The sequence below is a fragment of the Hakea prostrata genome, chromosome 8 (genome assembly GCF_041222555.1).
Source record: "Hakea prostrata isolate BN-2017 chromosome 8, UWA_Hpros_2, whole genome shotgun sequence".
NCBI lineage: Eukaryota > Viridiplantae > Streptophyta > Magnoliopsida > Proteales > Proteaceae > Hakea > Hakea prostrata.
This window is the reverse complement of record NC_142607.1, coordinates 37,279,965-37,300,336: the sequence shown is the minus strand read 5'-3', so window position 1 is coordinate 37,300,336 and position 20,372 is coordinate 37,279,965. Positions and strand designations below refer to the sequence as shown.

The window sequence follows — 20,372 nt, the reverse complement described above, 5'->3', positions numbered from 1 at the left end:
ACCATGGTTGGTATGATGTGGTTTTCATAAGTTTCTTTTCACCCAAAGGTGAAGGAATTTTAGAAAATCATTGCTATCCCGCAGTATTTGCAAGATTACATATGAGGCCTTGTATATTTGAACCCAAATGTTGAAATATTACTTGATTGGCTCATGTTGGTTAAAGTTTTTGTATTCTCCGATGTAACAGACCAAGAAATCAACTTTGAAAAAAGCGGGGCCTCTTCAGTAGAAATGTACCCTCGGTCGATAAGAATGCGATTCTATCAACTTTGGGAATCAACAAGATGGAGAGAAACTCTATTTACCTAGGCATCAAGTTGCTTCAAGGCCAATCAAAAACAAAGGAAAGCATCAACCCTATCTTTTGCAAGGCGAGGAGTCTTGTTGCAATCCGTTTTCCAGCCATAATCATTGTACCAAATGCAATGCTTCAAATTCCAAAGAATGCTATGAAAAAAAATCAATTCCCTTTGCCAAAAATTTTGGTTAGGGAATCCGACAAAGGAAAGATAGATGTTGCGAACCAAAAGAAAATGGAGGATTGGGTTTCAAGAAAATGGAGGAGATCAATACAGCTCTGTTACTCAAGCAAGGATGGAGAATGCTGAAACATCACGAGTCACTATGGGTAAAAACATTGAAGGCAAGATACTTTCCAAGCACAACACCTTTTGACCAAAGATAAAAAAAAGGAAAGGGATCATGGACATGGAACAACATCTGCGAAACCCTACCAAAGCTAGAGAATATGGTATGGAGAAAGATTGGAAATGGAAGGAGCACTTCGTGGTGGTTTGATTCATGGATTAAAAAACCAGTAGATTGAATACACCTACAAATCGATACCGAGATGTGGGAAGAAATACAACAATGGCTCAAGCAGCAAATTCATTCAAACTTCTCAACAGGGAGTCATCTTCAACTCAAAATTTTTTGATTTCTCGTCTTTCCAACATAAACCTCACTAATGAATGTGATGCCTGGATGTCTCTTATTTCAAGTAATGGGGACTTCTTTGTCAAATTGGCAGGGAAAATCCTCTCACAAATAAGATTGACATCTCAATCCAATATTCTTATCACATGGTGGAAGTTTTTCTGGAAATTACACATACATCCTAAATTTAAGATGCTTTTTTTTTGGCGTCTATTAAATGCAGGATTACCAGTTAAGGCAACACTCACCCAATGGGTATTTTTCTCCAGAATGCGAGCTGTGGAAATTGTGTGGAAACTTCATGGCATGTTTTTCTTTCATGCGACTGGACGAAAAGGATTCGGGCGACAGATCCCTTGGGACTTAGAACGGAAAGACTTTCACATACATCCATCAGTGATCTTTGCAATTCTTTCGCCCTCGACTTTGGGCTGGACAAACCATCAAAAAGATGGATGATGTTTGTATTCATAATCACTTGCTATTTTGTTTGGAAAGAGCAGAATAGCAAGCTGTTTGAAAAAACAAACCCCAACCCAATGAGAGTTCTAAAAAACATCTCAATTTGGATCAATGATCTAAATCTTAAACCACATGAAACGGCTGAATGTCCAAATCATATGACACATGTAGAGGTATCTAGGCGGTATATTTGCTTTTGTAAAAGCTTTACTAACTTAAATATGTGTTCAACTTTGTTGTGTGCGGGGGTACATAATCCAGAACTAGACAGCTCAGGATGGAGCGTGGGATTAATATGGGAAGGCCAGTTAAAATATCTAAGCATAGGAGGACTAAGGAAGGGAAACATCATTGAAGCACTGTTGGTTGGATTAAAAAATGGAATAGCCCAAGCACAAATCAACAACTTTCAAATACAGGACATATGGTGTAATGAAAAGGAAGTGCTAGGAGTACTTCAACCACTAAATCACAAGAGGTGGCCAATAACTCATGACCCAATTTTGGTTGATATAGTTAGTATCACTAAGGATACTTATAACCTCAAGGTTTTTGGGGAGAATATACTCCACCATTGGTTTAAGCATCGAGCTTTCATGTCCTCCATAGATTATAATAAGAGACACTAAATGTAATAGATCCCACAACTCTATGTATCTGCTATTCTAAGTAATACTAAGCTCTTATTTACTACAAAAAAAAAAGCTCGTATGGTGTGATTCTCATACATGTATATCTGAGAGTGACATGTGATTCTCATAATACAATCATGATATAATTGTTTGAATATCTGTTCTCACTTATGTTGCTCTTTGGAACTTTTGTTCTCCTCTTAAGATGTCTACTCAAGCTAATGCTTTGGCTTCCATCCCGACTCTCTTCGGGGAAAACTATAAAAGATGGGTAGATGAAAGAAATGCTAACTTGGATTGCTTAATTTTGATGTGGCTCTTAAAGAGCCAAAGCCCGTTGATATTTCCGTTGCAAGTACACACGAGGAGAAGCTAAAGCATAAAGAATGAGTGACAGCCAATAAGAAAAGTTTAATTATAATAAAAAAGTCCATCCCTAAGTCTATGCGTGACAGTGTAGAGATGAAGGACACTGTAGTAGAATATCTTACAGAGATAAAAGCAATGTTTGAGTTATCATAAAAGGGTGAGAAATGAAAACTGATGTCCAAGCTAACTTCATCTACATTTGATGGTACGAGAAGTGTTAGAGAATATCTTTGGAGATGTCTTCTACTGCAAATAAATTAAAAGATCTTAGGACAATGATCGATGATGAATTTCTAGTTCATCTTGCTATCAAATCTCTTCTAGAGTCATATGCTACGCTTAGAACCTCATTCAATGCGCAAACAAAGGAAAAGACCATGAAAGACCTTATTTCCATATGTGCTCAAGAAGAAAGCGACAAGAAAAGGACAAGAATCGAGACTATGAATCTGATTGAACACAACAAGGCATTTGCTAGTGGGTCTCATAAGAACAAACAATTTTCTTCCAAGAAAAACAAGTATCATCCATATAATAAGGAAAAGAAGAACCATGATGATATTACATGTTACTGGTGTGATCAAAAGGGACATTTTAAGAGAGACTATAATGCACGTAAATCTTGGCTTGAGAAGAAAGACTCTACTGATGGGAAGAAAGAGTAATACAGGGGATGATGCCCTTTTCTCTGAGTACTTCTTATATTTTGATGATTGAACTTTTACACTCACATCACTGTTATTTGGTAGTTGGTAGTTTGATTGATCTTATGATCTGTTCTTAATTAAATTTATGCTTGTTTAGTGGGAGAACTCAGTGGGAATTAATAAATTGATATTGATGATATATATAGGAATTATTTTTCTCATTAATGTTTTGATGCATGCATGCATGCATTTAATTGTACTTCGCTCTTATGATATTTTGGAAATGGTAACTTTACCATTGTTCAAGTGTGGTTTTAGTCCTAATTGACGGATTGAGGATTGACTATTGATCATGTTCTTGGGCCTAAATGTGTGTTGGCTAATGTGACAGTGTTCAAGGCAACCCATGAATATGACGATATTCAGGGGTATGACGAAGGATTGACAAGGAATAACATCGTTTATGTGATCACAATTGTTGAATATTCCTTATTCATCTCATTTCGGTTTAGTTAGTAAGTAAACTTCTGTTGTGACTGATAAAAAGAAATATGTCTATGATGAAACATATATGAAATATGTCGTATGATGAAACATATATCCTACAATTGTCCAACATTAGTGAACTTGTTAACTGGATCAAGGATTAATGACAGATTTTTGTGATTGAGATTCCATGGCCACATCAATTTAGCGTAACATAGTAATTAATCTAGCTCAAGTGGGAGATTGTTAGGTTTATCCTAAGCAATATATGGGCTTGGATTAATTATTGGGGTTAATAATTGATGGAGGGCTCAACGCATCGGGCCGATGCACTACCATTAGGTTTGAGATGGCCCAAACCGGTCCATTGTGGAAGTGGACTAGGGTTTGGGATTGCCATTATAAATAACTATGATGGGGTCCCTCAAATCTCTCAAGTTCTTTTGTTTTCTTCTCTCTCCACAAGAAATAAGTACGATAGGAAGACGAGGAGATTGGAGAAGGCTTTGTCACTCTACAAATTTGGCATTCAAGATTTGCATCAATCTTCTTTAATGTACGTCTGGTGTAAAGTATGTCTAATACTTCCTAATATATTTTATTGCATTCTAGTTTTTGCATGATTTTATTATTGATTAGGGTCTAACAACCCATGCAACAACAATTAAAAAACCCAAATAAGTGAAAGGATTACAAGGACACAAAGAAAACACTATATTGTGGAGTCAGACTGCTTGGATTTAGTTAACCACCAGATTTCCATGTCTAATCCTTCTATTGAGATCATTCTCATATGACAAGATAGTTTAAGTCTAAAACAATCCTTTGCTTTTTGTTAATTTTGTTTTGTTCTGGTTAGAATTTCGTTTGAGAGAGAATTATTCCACACAAATTCGTGAGTCAGAAATGTATATTAATATCATTTGAATTACAATTCGAATATATGAATTTGAATCAATTTGTTTACAATCAAACTCTACAACTTGTTGACACTTTAACCATAACTCAAACTCTTCTTGATCCGTCTTAGATAAGATCAATCGAAGATAGAGTTAATTATGGTAGATTTGAATTTGAATTTGAATTCAGAGGCTTATCCTTTACAGATCCAAGGCTGCAAATTATATAGCAAATATATTTTTTCAAAAGTTGACCTTGTCGATTGAATTTCCAACTAAATGGCTTTTGTCCAATCCTTAGCTTCCTTATTATGTAAAGCAGATGTCACTGCTCGTAAAAGTTCCTGTCTTTTTTCTTACCAAAAAAAAGAGAAAACATGATAAACATAGTAAGAGCTCTCCAGAATTGGCTTCAAATTAGTCTAGTGGTTGAGACAAGATCATATCACATTGATTTAGGAGATCAGGTACTTTAGCTCTATGCTTTTTCAGTTTAGGTAAAAGCTAAGGGACCACAATTACCATCTTCAATTTGTTTGAATAAAATATTTGCACATTTAAAACAATAGATTCCAAACGCGTTTTTCCAGTAGTTTTGTGGTACAAACATTGATGTGTTTTTCCATCTTTGATAATTTAATTATGTGTAAGAAATGATACCATCTAACAATCTCATATGATAATTTCACAACCATTTAAGTGGATCACAACTGTATTACACCATGGCCCTTGTTTAATTGAGTTGAGGTCCTTCCGAACATCTACATTATATTTTTATATATATATATATATATAAGAAATAAGAAGCGATTGAACATGCACATGTAGAGCATCAGCATTAATCCTCAAAACAAGATTCATGCTAAACCTAACTATAATGTGAAAAGTAACAAATTCATGAAACGCATGCAATCCCCAGCTTTGAACTTTAAATTCCTCTTTATAATCAGCATTAATCCTAAAAACAAGATTAATGCTAAACCTAGTTGTAATATGAAATTAACAAATCTAATGAAACACAAGCAATCTTAGCTTTAAACTTTGAATTCCTCTATATAAAGAGTCAGTTTCAGTACTGAACATAACTAGATCTGAGTTATAGCTGAGGTTTCTGAAAATGGAGAGGAAAACAATGGATCTTATTGCGAATGAGAGTGGGGAAGAGTTGTTCAATGCTCAAACTCATATATGGAACCATTTATTCAGTTTTATAAATTCTGTCCCTTAGATGTGCAGTTCAATTAGATATACCAAATATTGTTCACAATAATCACCAACCCATCACCCTCTCTGAACTAGCCAAGAAGCTTGCCATCCCAAAGACCAAGACTGCTAGTCTATTTTGCCTCATGCGCTTACTGGTGCATTCGGGCTTCTTTGCAATTCAAGAGGATGAAGGATATGTGCTCACACCGTGTTCTAGGCTCCTCCTTAAGGATAGTTATAAGAGTGTGTCACCCTTCTTGCAAGCAATGCTTGATCCAATCTTGATGATGCCTTGGAATTTCCTTGGCACATGGTTCTAGGGGGATGGTCTCACTCCATTTGAGACTACTCATGGAAGGGGCCTATGGGACTATGCAGGTGAAGACAATGAGCTCAACAAGTTTTTCAATGAAGGAATGGCAAGCGATGCTCGACTAGTGATTAGTGTGGTTGTTACAGAGTGCAAGGTAGTGTTTGAGGGATTAAGTTCATTGATTGACGTTGGAGGTGGCACTGGAACTATGGCTAAGACCATCGCTAAAACATTTCCAACCTTGAAATGTTCGGTGTTTGACCTACCGCATGTGGTTGCTACTATGGAAGGAAGTGAGTTCAGGGGCATTTTAGTCTTTCCATAGTTTTTGGGATTGGCTTTGTCTTATTGATTTGTTGAAGGGGCAGGGTTGTCTTTTTCACATTTTCTATTTGTATACAAGAATTGGGGGTTAGGGTTTGGTTATCTCATTCGATCAAACACACTCTCTCTCTCCTCTCTTTCTTCTTTCTCTTCTCTTCTCTTTGGTTTTGGTTTTCTGGTTACTTGAAGAACCGATTGGTTGCTGGTTGCTGTACTTGAAGCTGCTGTGTACAAGATTGATTAAGCGTGGTTGTTGAAGCTTGCTTGCTTCTGAAGGCTTGAGAGAATCCCTTGTGTATTGGTGGTTCGGTTGCCTTGAAGAAAAGGATTGGAACTCTGCCTGAAAAAGTGCCTTCGTTCTTGTTTAGTTAATCCTTTTCTTGTCTCATGCTTGGGATCTGTTATTAATCAAATATTGATTCTCAGATTGTTAATTGCATATAGGTTTGAATTTTCTGATTTGTATTGACACTTACTGTTAACATCATTCTTTATTATTATTGAAATATAATATTCATATATAGTCTTAAAAATTCTGTTATCTTGTTTCTTGTCTCAAATCTGAATATTGGTTTACTATATATATTTTAGAAACTGTTATAGTTAAGTTCTGAATTTATTTAGTAGATAATATCAATTGTGTTACTGGTTTACTTAATTAGATATAGTCTGATTTTATATTCCTTTATTCTTTTATTATGGCCCCAACCCGATATGAGTTGGAGAAATTTGATGGTAAGGGAGATTATATGGTATGGAAAAATAGGATGCATGCTATACTTGTACAAAACAAGTGCCATAAGGCTTTAAGGACTGATAAAGAGAGCTCCTTGATCATGACTGATGAAGAAAAGGAAGATATGCAAGATATGTGCTATAGCACTATCATTTTGCACTTGAGTAACACCGTGATGAGAAGGGTAAGAGAATGTAAGACGGCTGCCCAGGTTTGGCTTAAACTTGAACAATTATATATGGCTGCTTCTATTCCTAGTGTTACATTATTGAAAGAACAATTATTTAGTTTCAAGATGGATGCTTCTAAGTCTTTAACTGATAATGTAGAAGACTTTTATAAATTATCATGAGATTTGGCTGATTTGGATGAAGAGTTATCTGATAATACCCTTGCTGTCCTATTGTTGAAATCTTTGCCTGATTCTCATGTTGGTGTAAAAAATGCTATAAAGTATGGTAGACAATCTATAACCCTTGATGATATGATGGAAGCATTGAAAATTAGGGATATAGAATTGAAATGTGAGAAGAAGGGAAAGCATGCTAGTGAGGGTTTGTATGTTAACTCTAATAGTAGAGGCATGAATGAAACTAAGAAGAAGTTCAATAATAGTAATAAGAAAAAGAAGAAGTTTGTTGTAAAGAATGATAATGTTAGTGTAAATCAGAATTTTAATGGAAAGTCTAATAATAACAAGAGGGTTTGTTATTATTGTAAGAAAGAGGGACACATAAGAAAGTATTGTAGAGAGAGACTTCAAAAGTTGCAAAGTGAGAATGGAAGCTACACATGTAGCTGATGTTACTAGTGATGCACTAGTGGTTTCATCATATAGTGATCATGATGCCTGGATCTTAGATTCAGGCTGTACCTTTCATATGACTCCTAGAAGGGAGTGATTTATCACTTTTGAGTCTATTAGAGGTGGTAAAGTATTAATGGGTAGTGATCATGCTTGTGATGTTGTGGGGATTGGATCAATAAGACTTAAATTGAATGATGGGACTGTTAGAGACTTAAAGGAGGTAAGACATGTACCTGGACTTAGGAGAAACCTGCTGTCCCTGAGTCAGCTTGATACTAGGGGTTTTCATTATACCTCTAGGGATGGTTCTCTTAGGGTTATGAGGGGTAGTAGTGTAATTCTAACTGCTGATTTGAAGAATGGTTTATACTTCTTAAATGGAAGTGTGGTTTTAGGGGCTGCATCAGTCTCTAGTGGGGTTCTTAGTGAGGTGGAGCTATGGCATAAGAGATTGGGCCATATAAGTAGTAAGGGGCTTGGACACTTGTACAAAAGTGGCCAGATAAGTCTTAAGAAATTTAGCCCTTTGACTTTTTGTGATGTGTGTGCCATGGGTAAGCTCCATAAGACTAAATTCCCTCATTCTTCATATACAACCTCTCATGTACTTGAATATATACATTCTGATTTGTGGGGAAGTCCACATGTACCTTTATCTCTTTCTGGTGCCCAATATTTCTTGTCTATTATTGATGATTACTCTAGAAAGACATGGCTGTATTTTCTTAGGGATAAATCAGTTGTCTTTGATAAGTTCCTAGAGTGGAAAGTATTGGTTGAAAATCAAACTGAAAAGAAAATTAAGAAACTTAGAACTGATAATGGTCTTGAATTTGTGAATGAAAAGTTTCTGATTTTTTGTAAGGAACATGGTATTACTAGACATAGAACATGCACCTATACTCCTCAGCAGAATGGAGTGGCTGAGAGGATGAATAGGACAATCATGGATAGGGTTAGATGCATGTTGATTGAATCTGGCCTAAGTAAGAAATTCTGGGCTGAAGCTGCTAGTACAGCTTGTTATATCATTAATAAATCTCCTTGTTCCTCTGTTGATTTTGAAACACCTGATTTTAGGTGGAGTAAAGTGCATACTGATTACAATTTGTTGAAACCTTTTGGTTGTGTTTGTTTTGTTCATCAAAACAAGGGTAAACTTGAGCCTAGGGGTAGGAAGTGTATCTTCCTAGGGTATCCTTTAGGAGTTAAAGGATATAGGCTTTGGTGTTTACAAGATAAGAAAATTGTAATTAGTAGAGATGTTAAATTCAATGAACTTGAATTTCTGAAAATTGATTCATCAAGTGTTAGACCTAACTCCAATGATCTAGACAAGGCTATATTTGAGGTGGAGTTAGGGGATAAGTCTAAAACTGTTGTTGATGAATTTGATCCTATGATTGAGGATGATGATTTGGAAGTTGGAAGTAATTCTTTTGATGTTAAAGAAGAGCTTAAAGATGAGGATCCTTTAGATGGTTATTTGTTGGCAAGAGATAGGTCTAGAAGAGAGATAAAGAGACCTTCTAGATATGCTAATATGTGTGATTCTAATGGTGGTCCAAATCTGATTTCTTATGCTTTAAATGTAGCTGACCAACTTGAGGGAAGTGAGCCTAGAACCTATAAAGAGTCTCTTGAATGTGGGGACAGCAAGCTTTGGCTTGTTGCCATGAAAGATGAGATGGAATCTTTAATGAAAAATCAGACTTGGACTCTTGTGGATAGACCCAAAGGAAAGAAACTAATTGGTTGTAAGTGGGTTTATAAATTTAAGGCTGGTATTCTGGTGTTGAACAACCAAGGTATAAGGCAAGACTAGTAGCTAAGGGGTATTCCCAAGTTGAGGGAATTGATTATTATGAAGTGTTTTTACCTGCTGTGATACATACTTCTATTAGAGTTCTTCTTGCCCTAGCTGCTCTTTTTGATCTTGAACTTGAACAATTAGATGTGAAAACTGCATTCTTGAATGGTAAGTTAGATGAGCATATTTATATGGTTCAGCCTGAGGGCTTTGTTATGAAGGGGAGTGAGACAAAGGTCTGTTTATTGTTAAGGTCATTGTATGGCTTGAAACAATCTCCTAGGCAATGGTATAAAAGGTTTGATGAATTCATGCTTAAGAATGGTTACAAGAGAAGCTCCTATGATAGTTGTATTTATTATTGTGAGTTTAGCACTAATTCTTTCATTTATCTTTTACTTTATGTTGATGACATGCTTATTGTATCAAAGGATAAATCTCAGATTTGTAAATTAAAATCTATGTTGAAATCTGAGTTTGAAATGAAAGATTTAGGGGCTGCGAAAAGGATTCTTAACATTGATATTCATAGAGATAGGCCTAGTGGTGTTTTGACCTTGTCTCAAGTTGATTATATTTATAAACTTGTTAACAAGTTTGGACATGATAATATTAGAACTGTTAATACTCCTCTTGGTGCTCATTTTAAGCTTAGAATGGATTCTATTGCTGCTGTAACTGATAGACCATATCAAGAATGTGTTGGTAGCTTCATGTATTCTATGGTTTGTTGTAGACCTGATATAGCATATTCTGTTGGTCTTGTTTGTAGATACATGAGTAGGCCATGTGATTCACATTGGGATGCAGTTATGTGGTTGTTGAGATATCTGAAAAATTCTGCATCTTATAAAATTGTTCATGATAACTCTTGTGTTGATAAGTTAGACATTGTTGGATATTGTGACTCAGATTTTGCCTCTGATTTGGATAAGAGAAGGTCCATTACTGGATACTTGTTTACTCTTGGTGGGAATCTAGTGAGTTGGAAGTCCACCCTCCAACATGTGGTGGCTCTTTCAACCACTGAGGCTGAGTACATTGCTTTGTCTGAGGCTGTGAAGGAATGCATGTGGCTTAAGGGGCTTCTAGGGGAGCTTGGTTTTCATGACTTGCATTCTCTTGTTTATTGTGATTCCCAGAGTGCTTTGTGTCTTGCTAGGAACAGTGTGTTTCATGAAAGAACAAAGCATGTTGATGTAAAGTTGCATTTTATTAGAGATATTATTGCTAAGGGTTTAGTTGATGTGTGTAAGATAGATACTTCTATTAACCCTGCAGATATTATGACTAAGCTTGTAGCTGTTAATAAGTTTAAGTCTGCCTTAAACTCATTGAAATTATTATCTCTATAAATTGCTTTACATTGGTTTATATTTTGTTTCTCTCAGGTGTATGCATCGGCAAAATAACTAAGTCAAGGTGGAGAATGTTGTAATGAGTTCAGGGGCATTTTAGTCTTTTCATAGTTTTTGGGATTGGCTTTGTCTTATTGATTTGTTTAAGGGGCAGGGTTGTCTTTTCTCATTTTCTATTTGTATACAAGAATTGGGGGTTAGGGTTTGGTTATCTCATTCGATCAAACACACTCTCTCTCCTCTCTTTCTTCTTTCTCTTCTCCTCTTTGGTTTCAGTTTTCTGGTTACTTGAAGAACCGATTGGCTGCTGGTTGCTGTACTTGAAGCTGCTGTGTATAAGATTGATTAACCGTGGTTGTTGAAGCTTCCTTGCTTCTGAAGGCTTGAGAGAATCCCTGGTGTATTGGTGGTTCGGTTGCCTTGAAGAAAAGGATTGGAACTCTGCTGAAACATGTGCCTTCGTTCTTGTTTAGTTAATCCTTTTCTTGTCTCATGCTTGGGATCTTGTTGGGTAGATTTCATAGTGCTGTAACCACCTTCTTTGATATTCTTCGATCGCATATGCTTGGTGAGAGCATATCTCATCCTTGGATGTAGGTCGAAAGACCGAACCAAGTAAAAACCTTGTGTTGTGTGTTTGAATGTTTCCTCTCTACTGTTCTATAATATTATCCGCTGCGTAAAGGTTAGAATTCCTAACAGGAATGGCAAGCGATGCTCGACTAGTGATTAGTGTGGTTGTTACAGAGTGCAAGGTAGTGTTTGAGGGATTAAGTTCATTGATTGACGTTGGAGGTGGCACTGGAACTATGGCTAAGACCATCGCTAAAACATTTCCAACCTTGAAATATTCGGTGTTTGACCTACCGCATGTGGTTGCTACTATGGAAGGAAGTGACAATTTAAACTATATTGCAGGTGACATGTTTGAGAAAATCCCCCAGGCAGATGCAGTTTTACTCAAAGTAAGTGAATCCTATCTTAATTATTATCATTACTGGCACTTTTTAAATGTTTGGTTCCTAACATTATATGAATTTTGATATGTATACAGTGGATTCTACATGATTGGAATGATGAACATTAATGCATAGAGATATTGAAAAGATGCAAAAAGGCAATATTATCTGGTAAGGGCAGGGAAGGAAACCAAGGAAAGGTGATCATCATAGACATGGTGGTGGACGACAGAAAACATGACTACAAATCAACAGAAACCCAACTGTTCTTTGATATGTTAATGATGACTTTGGTAACCGGAAAGGAAAGAACAGAGAAAGAATGGAGAGAGCTTTTCTTGAAGTCTGGGTTTAATCAATACAAGATCCATCCTGTCTTGGGTTTAAGGTCTCTCATTGAAGTCTTCCCTTAGCTAATTGACTTGCTGCAGGGATAGTGACTTATGGTTAGTTTTTACTGGTTAACATATTAATTCAATGGAAGAGTTCTAAGGCTTGTCATGTTTATATACTTGAATTCATAAACGATTTTAGTTTTGTGGTTTGAGCCTCTGTTTATTAGTGTCCTAACGCATGTTCAGGAAGGAATTATTAATGAAATTTGTGGAAGATTAGGTCTTCATAAGGGCTTTTATTGTGTAAACCAAAGGGATAGGGTTTATAAGATAAGTGGGGTTTCTAACTGTTACCTAGTGTAAGAAAATTGATCGTGTCTTGGAATCTCTTCTCTCATACGTGCTTAATTTTGTTTTTGATTAATAAAAATACTATTTATTCATCCAAAAAAAGAAAAAATTTCAAGAGGTTGGGCATTCAATGGAGGTTGGGCATTCAATGGTTAAATTGGGGATGAAGATCTTTTGATGCACCCGCCCATCATCCCCATCTGATTTTTGTATGGATGGTTGTGTATCATAATTACTCCATGGAGGTCCCGATCAAGGTTTAGAATATTTTATGATACGATACTAGTCAATACGTATTCATATTGGATATAGTAAAAAGATACAATACAATACCAATATGTGTCTCTATTGGATTGTACTATAAGAGAGTACACTATGAATTGAATAACAAATCCTTAAGATCTCAAATAAGACCTCATAGATATTTATATATGACGAGATGAGAATACATCACATGGGGAGACAATACATCATATGAGTATACTAGACCCTAACATGGGTCAGAGTCCCTAATACCCTCCCGCAAAGTCAATGGTCCTTCAGGTGAAGCTTGAGTTTTGACCGTAGAAAACAAAACCTAGCTGGAGAAAGACCCTTGGTTAAGATGTTTGCAAGTTGGTCAATAGTGGAGAGAAAGTGCACAAGCAAGTCCTTCTTGGCCACCTTATTCCATACAAAGTGAAAATCAATCTCGATGTGCTTGGTCTGTGTATGGAACACTAGCTTGGCAGATAAATGCGTAGCTCCAATGTTGTCAGGCCATAAGGTGGAAGGAGGCGATATAGAAATGCCCAACTCACATAAAAGAGGATGTATCCAAGATATCTCAGTAGTAGCAGCAACAAGAGCACGATACTCACTTTCAGTGCTAGAGTGAGCCATGGTGGATTGTTTGCAAGATTGCTAGGAGACAAAGTTAGCACCAAGAAAAATGAGGTACCCGCCTTGAGATTTCCTATTATCAAGGCACCCTTCCCAGTTAGCATTGGTGAAAACCTCAATAGAATAAGATGAGGATGGTGTGATATGTAACTCAAATAAGAGATTGCCCTTAAGTTACCGAAGAAGGTGCTTAAGATCAACCTAATGGATATCCATAGGGGCGACTATAAATTGACATAACTTGTTCATTGAAAAAGAAAAATCAGGTCAAGTAAGAGTCCCATATTGGAGTCCAGGTACCATTAGTATTGGAAAGACATATAGAGGAGGCCAAAGGGATTGGAAAAGGACTTTGATCAAAATCATGGTACAAAATTCGGTTGAAAAATGTGAAACGAAACTCATGAGGACAGGAAAAAAAAAAGTCCTCATTTTTGATCGAAACTGTCAAAATTTTCCTCTTCGGTCGAAACATGGTTCAACCAACCTGAACCAGCTGGGGAAACGTGGGAAAATTCGAGAGTTTTGATCAAACCTTGAAACTGGTTTAATTATTTAAGTGAGCCGGCTGAACCAGCCGGTTCACTTTTATAAAAACCCTTCTTCTTCGATCGAAACTCTGGGAAACCAGAGTTTCGATCACAAAATCCAGGTAGAGCAGGGAGGTTTCAACATGATTTTCCCACCTTTTTTCGAGCTGTTTTTCATGATTTTTCATTCCACCACTTTTGAGCACTCCTTTGCTGATTTCGGACCTTCTTAGTGGATTATTTCACAGTTTTCAAGCTTTGCTGGAAGGTAACCTAAGTTTCCCCTTTTTTTTTTTTTTTTTTTTAATTTTTTTCCCCTTTTCTTTCATGATCAAATGGTATTGGAATGTTTTGAAATTTACTATAATGGTCTCTAGTAAGTAGATTAAAAAGTGGTGATTGTTGGATTTGATTGCTGTAGTGTTCTGCTATTTTTTTTATTTTTCTGATTTTTAAAAATACCTAAAAAATTACATATTTTTATTTGCTTCATGGTCAAAACATATTGGGTTGAGTTGATATTATTATTTGTTATCTCTAATAAGTAGATTTACATATGTAATTCATTGAATCTGATTTTTGAAGTGTTTTACTATGTTTTTTGATTTTTCTTGTATTTAATTATTATAAAAAAAAAATTTAATTAAGAACAAAATTTTCATAATGTTTATATTTACCTTACTCTACACATGTAATTGATTGGATTTGTTTTTTGAAATTTCATAATGTTTTCAGGCTAGGGAAAACACCACTCTTGGTTAGTCATTTAGTCAGTTAGTCTGTTTTAGATACTCAATTTGAGTTTTTAACACAATATATTTTTACTATTATTAATTTGGTTGGTTATGTTTCTTGCAGCTGAGTGGAGGCTGCAATACGGGTTAGACTCGAAGTACTTGATTAACATTGCAGTTAGAGTGCTCTCCTAGACATCTTCTACCACCGGCTGCGAGCATAACTGGAGCACATTCAATTTGATACATTCTAAGAGGTGGAACCGTTTGGGGGTGAAGCGGCTAGTGGATCTTATATATGTTCACTATAATATGAGGTTGAGAGAGGAGCACATTAAGTTAGGTCAAGAGCAAGGTAATGGGGACAAGATTGAGTTGGCTGACATCTTTGCCATAGATGATGAGGAGGAGGAGTACTCCCTATTTGAGTGGGTCAGAGAGCCATTGTTGGATGAGGTGGGAGGTCGACCCAATAGTCAAATTGCACGAGAGATGGGAGCTAATGTGGATGAGTTCTTGGCCATAGATGGGAAAGTGCACACCGAGCTTGACCGTCCCTTTGTACCACACCCCGATGCATCCAGTGTCAGTGAGGATAACATTATATGGTCAGATGATGATGATGATGTTACTTAGCCACCCGCTAGTCAGGCATAGGATGATGAACATGATGATGATGATGTTGGACTTGGTAGTGGGGATGACAATGGGAGTGATGATGATGATGATGGTGGTGGTGATGATGATGGGCTTGCTGATCAGGATTCAGCTGAACCACAGGAGAAACCACCACCACCACCACCACCAGAGCCAACAATGACCCCAGTTGAGAGTCAGGGACAGGGAGGGCCATTGAAGTTCATGGGGGAGACTCAGTTCACCCACGCTACCTAGGATGTCAACCACAATGCAGGTAGTAGTTCCACTCACAGCCGGAAGGGGAAAGGGAAAGGGAAGCCGCATGGACATGGGTATGAGGATGACACTTCATCGTATGGGTCTTACCATCCCATTGATGTGAATAGCTTTGCAGGCTCCATTGGATCTATGAGTTTAGATGAGTCAAGAGGCTTCATTGTCGGATACTGGATACTGGCAATAGCCTATCCTCGCTCGTACGCGAGTGGTATGGAGAGTGTTGGATCTTCTTTTGGGGCTTATAGTAATGCAACTTATGGTTTCCTTAGGATTATGGGAGACATAGACTAGTAGAATAGACTAGAATGTATTGTCTAGCGTCGTCCGGGAGGACGGTATGTGCACAGGGGTGCAACTTATATGGATGCTAATTCGGGGGCACATACACTTGTGGATCAGATCTTCAGCATGCAACCCCAACCCCTACCCCCTGAGGCTGAATTAGGACTTCCCTATTCGTATTGTGCATTCCCTCAGATCGGATATCTTATGCATGTTGACGACCAGACCTATAGAGTTGCAGTTGTCGATTACCTTGACAACCATAGGCATCACATGTCATGGGATGTCTATATCTGTTGGTCAGAGGAGAGGATGTCACAGGCACAACACTACTCAAGTTATAGGATGGATCCGCCGAGGCACTCCTCTTGGCACTGATTTAGTGAGTTGTACTTCCCATTTTATTTTTATTACTAGTTACATTGTATCTGACGTTTAGAGTTTATTTGATGTTTTGAATTGAACTTAAAAGTTAGAAGTCATATGTTGAATGTTATGCTTAAGTATAGTTAACTTTATTGTGTACTTCTTGGTCAACTTTACATAAATCTCATGTACTTTGAATGACATATTTACATTGATTTGTTTTAGTAAAATGCATGTGCCAATGTATTATTTATTCTCTAATTAGCTTAAATTCAGAATCCCACCTCAAAATACTTTCTAAAACCTGTCAAAACTTGTACGAAAAAGTACTCAGTTTCCTCAAAATTTTCCAAGTTTCCACCTAAGTTTCTCATTTTCATCCGGTCAAAATTTGAGTTTCTCTCGAATTTTTTACCATGATCAGAATTTGATCTTGAGCTTAATCATGTATTACCATATGGTGAGGATGAAGTGGTTTTGGTTTAAATTTGATACTCTAATCACAATTGAAATGAATAATACACCAGTAGCATTTGAAAATAATTACCATGCAGCATACAAGGCTTAAAATTTTAAAAATAGTTTCTCAGGTTTCCCTCTTTCTTTCTTTCTTTCTTTCTTTCTTTCTTTCTTTTTCTTTTTCTTTCTTCCTTCTTTTTCTTCCTTTCTTTTTTTTTTTTTTTTTTTTTTTTTTTTTTTTTTTTTTCATCCTGAACGTTACATATATATGCTATCCTTGATGAGAGAAGCAGATCCAAATTTTCAAATTTGAATTCCTCAATTCTCCACATAACCTACGTTTAAGATAGAGTTGGATTTCCCAAAATAGTGAGCACTGTGAATCGATCTCAAATTAGATCTTATCACAATGATTTGGAGATACGGTAGGCTTTTCTATCATTGTTCTAAAATTAGAAAGCTTCTTATTTTACTAATCTCTTAACAAGTTCGATTGCGTTCAGAGTCATTGGTTTTCAGGGTTAGTTTGGTTATCGGAAAATGCATTGGTACTTGGAAGTTGGATGCAAAAAAGGTCATACAAGAGTTCTCTTTAAATTTAAAAAGATTAAGAAAGTTCTAATAAAATAAAAAGATTTATATTTTTCATTTTACACCGTCAGATCAATTTATTGATGTACGACGCCCTCCCAACTACCAAACTAGAGATACCCATGCAAGAACAATTAAAAATCCCAAATAAGAGAAAGGATTACAAGGACACAAAGAAAACACTATGTTGTGGGGTCAGACTGCTTAGATTTAGTTAACCACTAGATTTCCATGTCTAATCCTCCTATTGAGATCATTCTCATCTGACTAGATAGTTTAAGTTTAAAACAATCCTTTGATTTTTGTTAATTTTGTTTTTTCTAGTTAGAATTTCGTTTGAGAGAGAATTCTTCCACACTAATTCGTGAGTACATTTGAATTTGAATTACAACTTGTTTACAATCAAATTCTACGACTTGTTGACACCTTAACCATAACTCAAAGTCTTCTTGATCGGTCGGAGATAAGATCAATAGAGGATAGAGTTAGTTAGGGTGGATTTGAATTTAAATTTGAATTCAGAGGCTTATCCTTTACAATTCGCTGCAAATTGTATAGCAAATACCTTTTCCAAAAGTTTGAATTTCCAACTAAATGGCTTTTGTCTAATCCTTAGCTTCCTTATTATGTAAAGCAGATGTCACTGCTTGTAAAAGCTCTTGTCTTTTTTCTTTCTAAAAAAGAGAAAACATGATAAACATGGTAAGAGATCTCCTGAATTGACCTCAAATTAGTCTAGTGGTTGAGACAAGATCATATCACATTGATTCAAGAAATCGGGCACTAAAGCTATATTATGCCTTTTCTGTTTAGGTAAAAGCTAAGGGGACCCCCATTACCATCTTCAATTTGTTTGAATAAAATATATGCACATTTAAAACAACAGATTTCAAACGCATTTTTCCACTAGTTTTGAAACATTGATGTGTTTGCCAGCCATCTCAATGCCTTGTAAACTCTTGGAAGGAAAACTTTCCAATCCCATCTTTGATAATTTTAGCATGTTTAACAAATGATACCATCTGATAATCTCATATGATAATTTCACAACCATTTCAAGTGGACCTTACCAAAAAGATACCATTTAAGTGGATCACAACTATATTATACCATGACCTAATTGAGTCGAAATCCTCTCCATCTAAGCAAGCTGTTGAGTGGAGAATATTATTATATACTTTGATAGGTAGAATCTGCACTATATATAATTATATAATTTAGTGGAAATTTGTGTAGGCAAGGAAAAGAGTAACATCTTGGGAAATAAGAAGCATAAACATGCACATATAGAGCATCAGCATTAATCCTCAAAACAAGATTCATGTTAAACCTAACTATAATGTGAAAAGTAACAAATTCATGAAACGCATGCAATCCCCAGCTTTGAACTTTAAATTCCTCTTTATAATCAGTGTTAATCCTAAAAACAAGATTAATGCTAATCCTAGCTGTAATGTGAAAGTAACAAATCTCATGATACACAAGCAATCCTGGCTTTTAACTTTGAATTCCTCTATATAAAGCGTCAGTTTCAGTACTGATGAACATAACTAGATTTGAGTTCAAGCTGAGGTTTCTGAAAATCGAGAGGAAATCAATGGAGCTTATTGCGAATGAGAGTGGGGAGGAGTTGTTCAATGCTCAAACTCATATATGGAACCATTTATTCGGTTTTATAAACTCTATGTCCCTTAGATGTGCAGTTCAATTAGATATACCAAATATTGTTCACAATCATCACCAACCCATCACCCTCTCTGAACTAGCCACGAAGCTTGCCGTCCCAAAGACCAAGACTGCTTGTCTATTTCGCCTCATGCGCTTGCTGGTGCATTCGGGCTTCTTTGCAATTCAAGAGGATGAAGGATATGTGCTCACACCGTGTTCTAGGCTCCTCCTTAATGGTAGTGATAAGAGTGTGTCACCCCTCTTGCGAGCAATGCTTGATCCAATCTTGATGATGCCTTGGAATTTCCTTGGCACATGGTTCCAGGGGGATGGTCTTACTCCATTTGAGACTACTCATGGAAGGGGCCTATGGGACTATGTAGGTGAAGACAATGAGCTCAACAAGTTCTTAAATGAAGGAATGGCAAGCGATGCTCAAATGCTGAGCAGTGTGATTGTTACAGAGTGCAAGGCAGTGTTTGAAGGATTAAGTTCATTGATTGACGTTGGAGGTGGCACTGGAATTGTGGCTAAGACCATCGCTAAAACATTTCCGAGCTTGAAATGCTCAGTATTTGACCTACCACGTGTGGTTGCTACTATGGAAGGAAGTGAGAACTTGAAATATATTGTAGGTGACATGTTTGAGTCTATCCCCCAAGCAGATGCAGTTTTACTCAAAGTAAGTGAATCCTATCTTAATTATTATCATTACTGGCACTTTTTAAATGTTCGGTTCCTGACATTATATGAATTTTGATATGTATACAGTGGATTCTACATGATTGGAATGATGAACAATGCATAGAGATATTGAAAAGATGCAAAGAGGCAATATCTGGTAAGGGCAGGGAAGGAAACCAAGGAAAGGTGATCATCATAGACATGGTGGTGGAAGACAGAAAACAAGACTACAAATCAACAGAAACCCAACTGTTCTTTGATATGTTAATGATGACTTTGGTAACCGGAAAAGAAAGAACAGAGATAGAATGGAGAGAGCTTTTCTTGAAGTCTGGATTTACTCAATACAAGATCTATCCTGTCTTGGGTTTAAGGTCTCTCATTGAAGTCTTCCCTTAGTTTGCTAATTGACATGCTGCAGGGATGGTGACCTATGGTTAGTTTTCACTGGTTAACATTCAATGGAAGAGTTCTGTTGGCTTGTAATATTTATATACTTGAATTCATAAACGATTTTAGTTTTGTGGTTTAAGCTTCTATTTATTAGTGTCCTAACGCATGTTCTGGAAGATTAGTAAAAGATAAGGTCTTCATAAGGGCTTTTATTGTGCAAACCAAAGGAGC

The 20,372-nt window shown here is 36.4% G+C and overlaps 1 protein-coding gene and 1 pseudogene across 1 annotated transcript; both read left to right on the top strand.

The window, feature by feature from the left end:
• Nucleotides 1-5,551: 5,551 nt before the first annotated feature.
• LOC149007735 (trans-resveratrol di-O-methyltransferase-like) lies at nt 5,552-12,361 on the top strand (annotated as a pseudogene).
• Nucleotides 12,362-18,962: 6,601 nt separating this feature from the next.
• Nucleotides 18,963-20,147, top strand: LOC149007734 (trans-resveratrol di-O-methyltransferase-like). The gene is made up of 2 exons (XM_089165922.1): nt 18,963-19,746; nt 19,836-20,147. Exons 1-2 carry the CDS (start codon nt 18,994-18,996, stop codon nt 20,145-20,147), a joined length of 1,065 nt encoding a protein of 354 aa, XP_089022048.1. The 5' UTR covers nt 18,963-18,993.
• Nucleotides 20,148-20,372: the final 225 nt, after the last annotated feature.

Bases quoted from the DNA above. Each gene is read 5' to 3' on its own strand.
- LOC149007734 (XM_089165922.1), top strand. From the start codon at position 18,994: ATGGAGCTTATTGCGAATGAGAGTGGGGAGGAGTTGTTCAATGCTCAA. The intron at 19,747-19,835 runs GTAAGTGAATCC...ATATGTATACAG, and splicing joins CAGATGCAGTTTTACTCAAA to TGGATTCTACATGATTGGAA.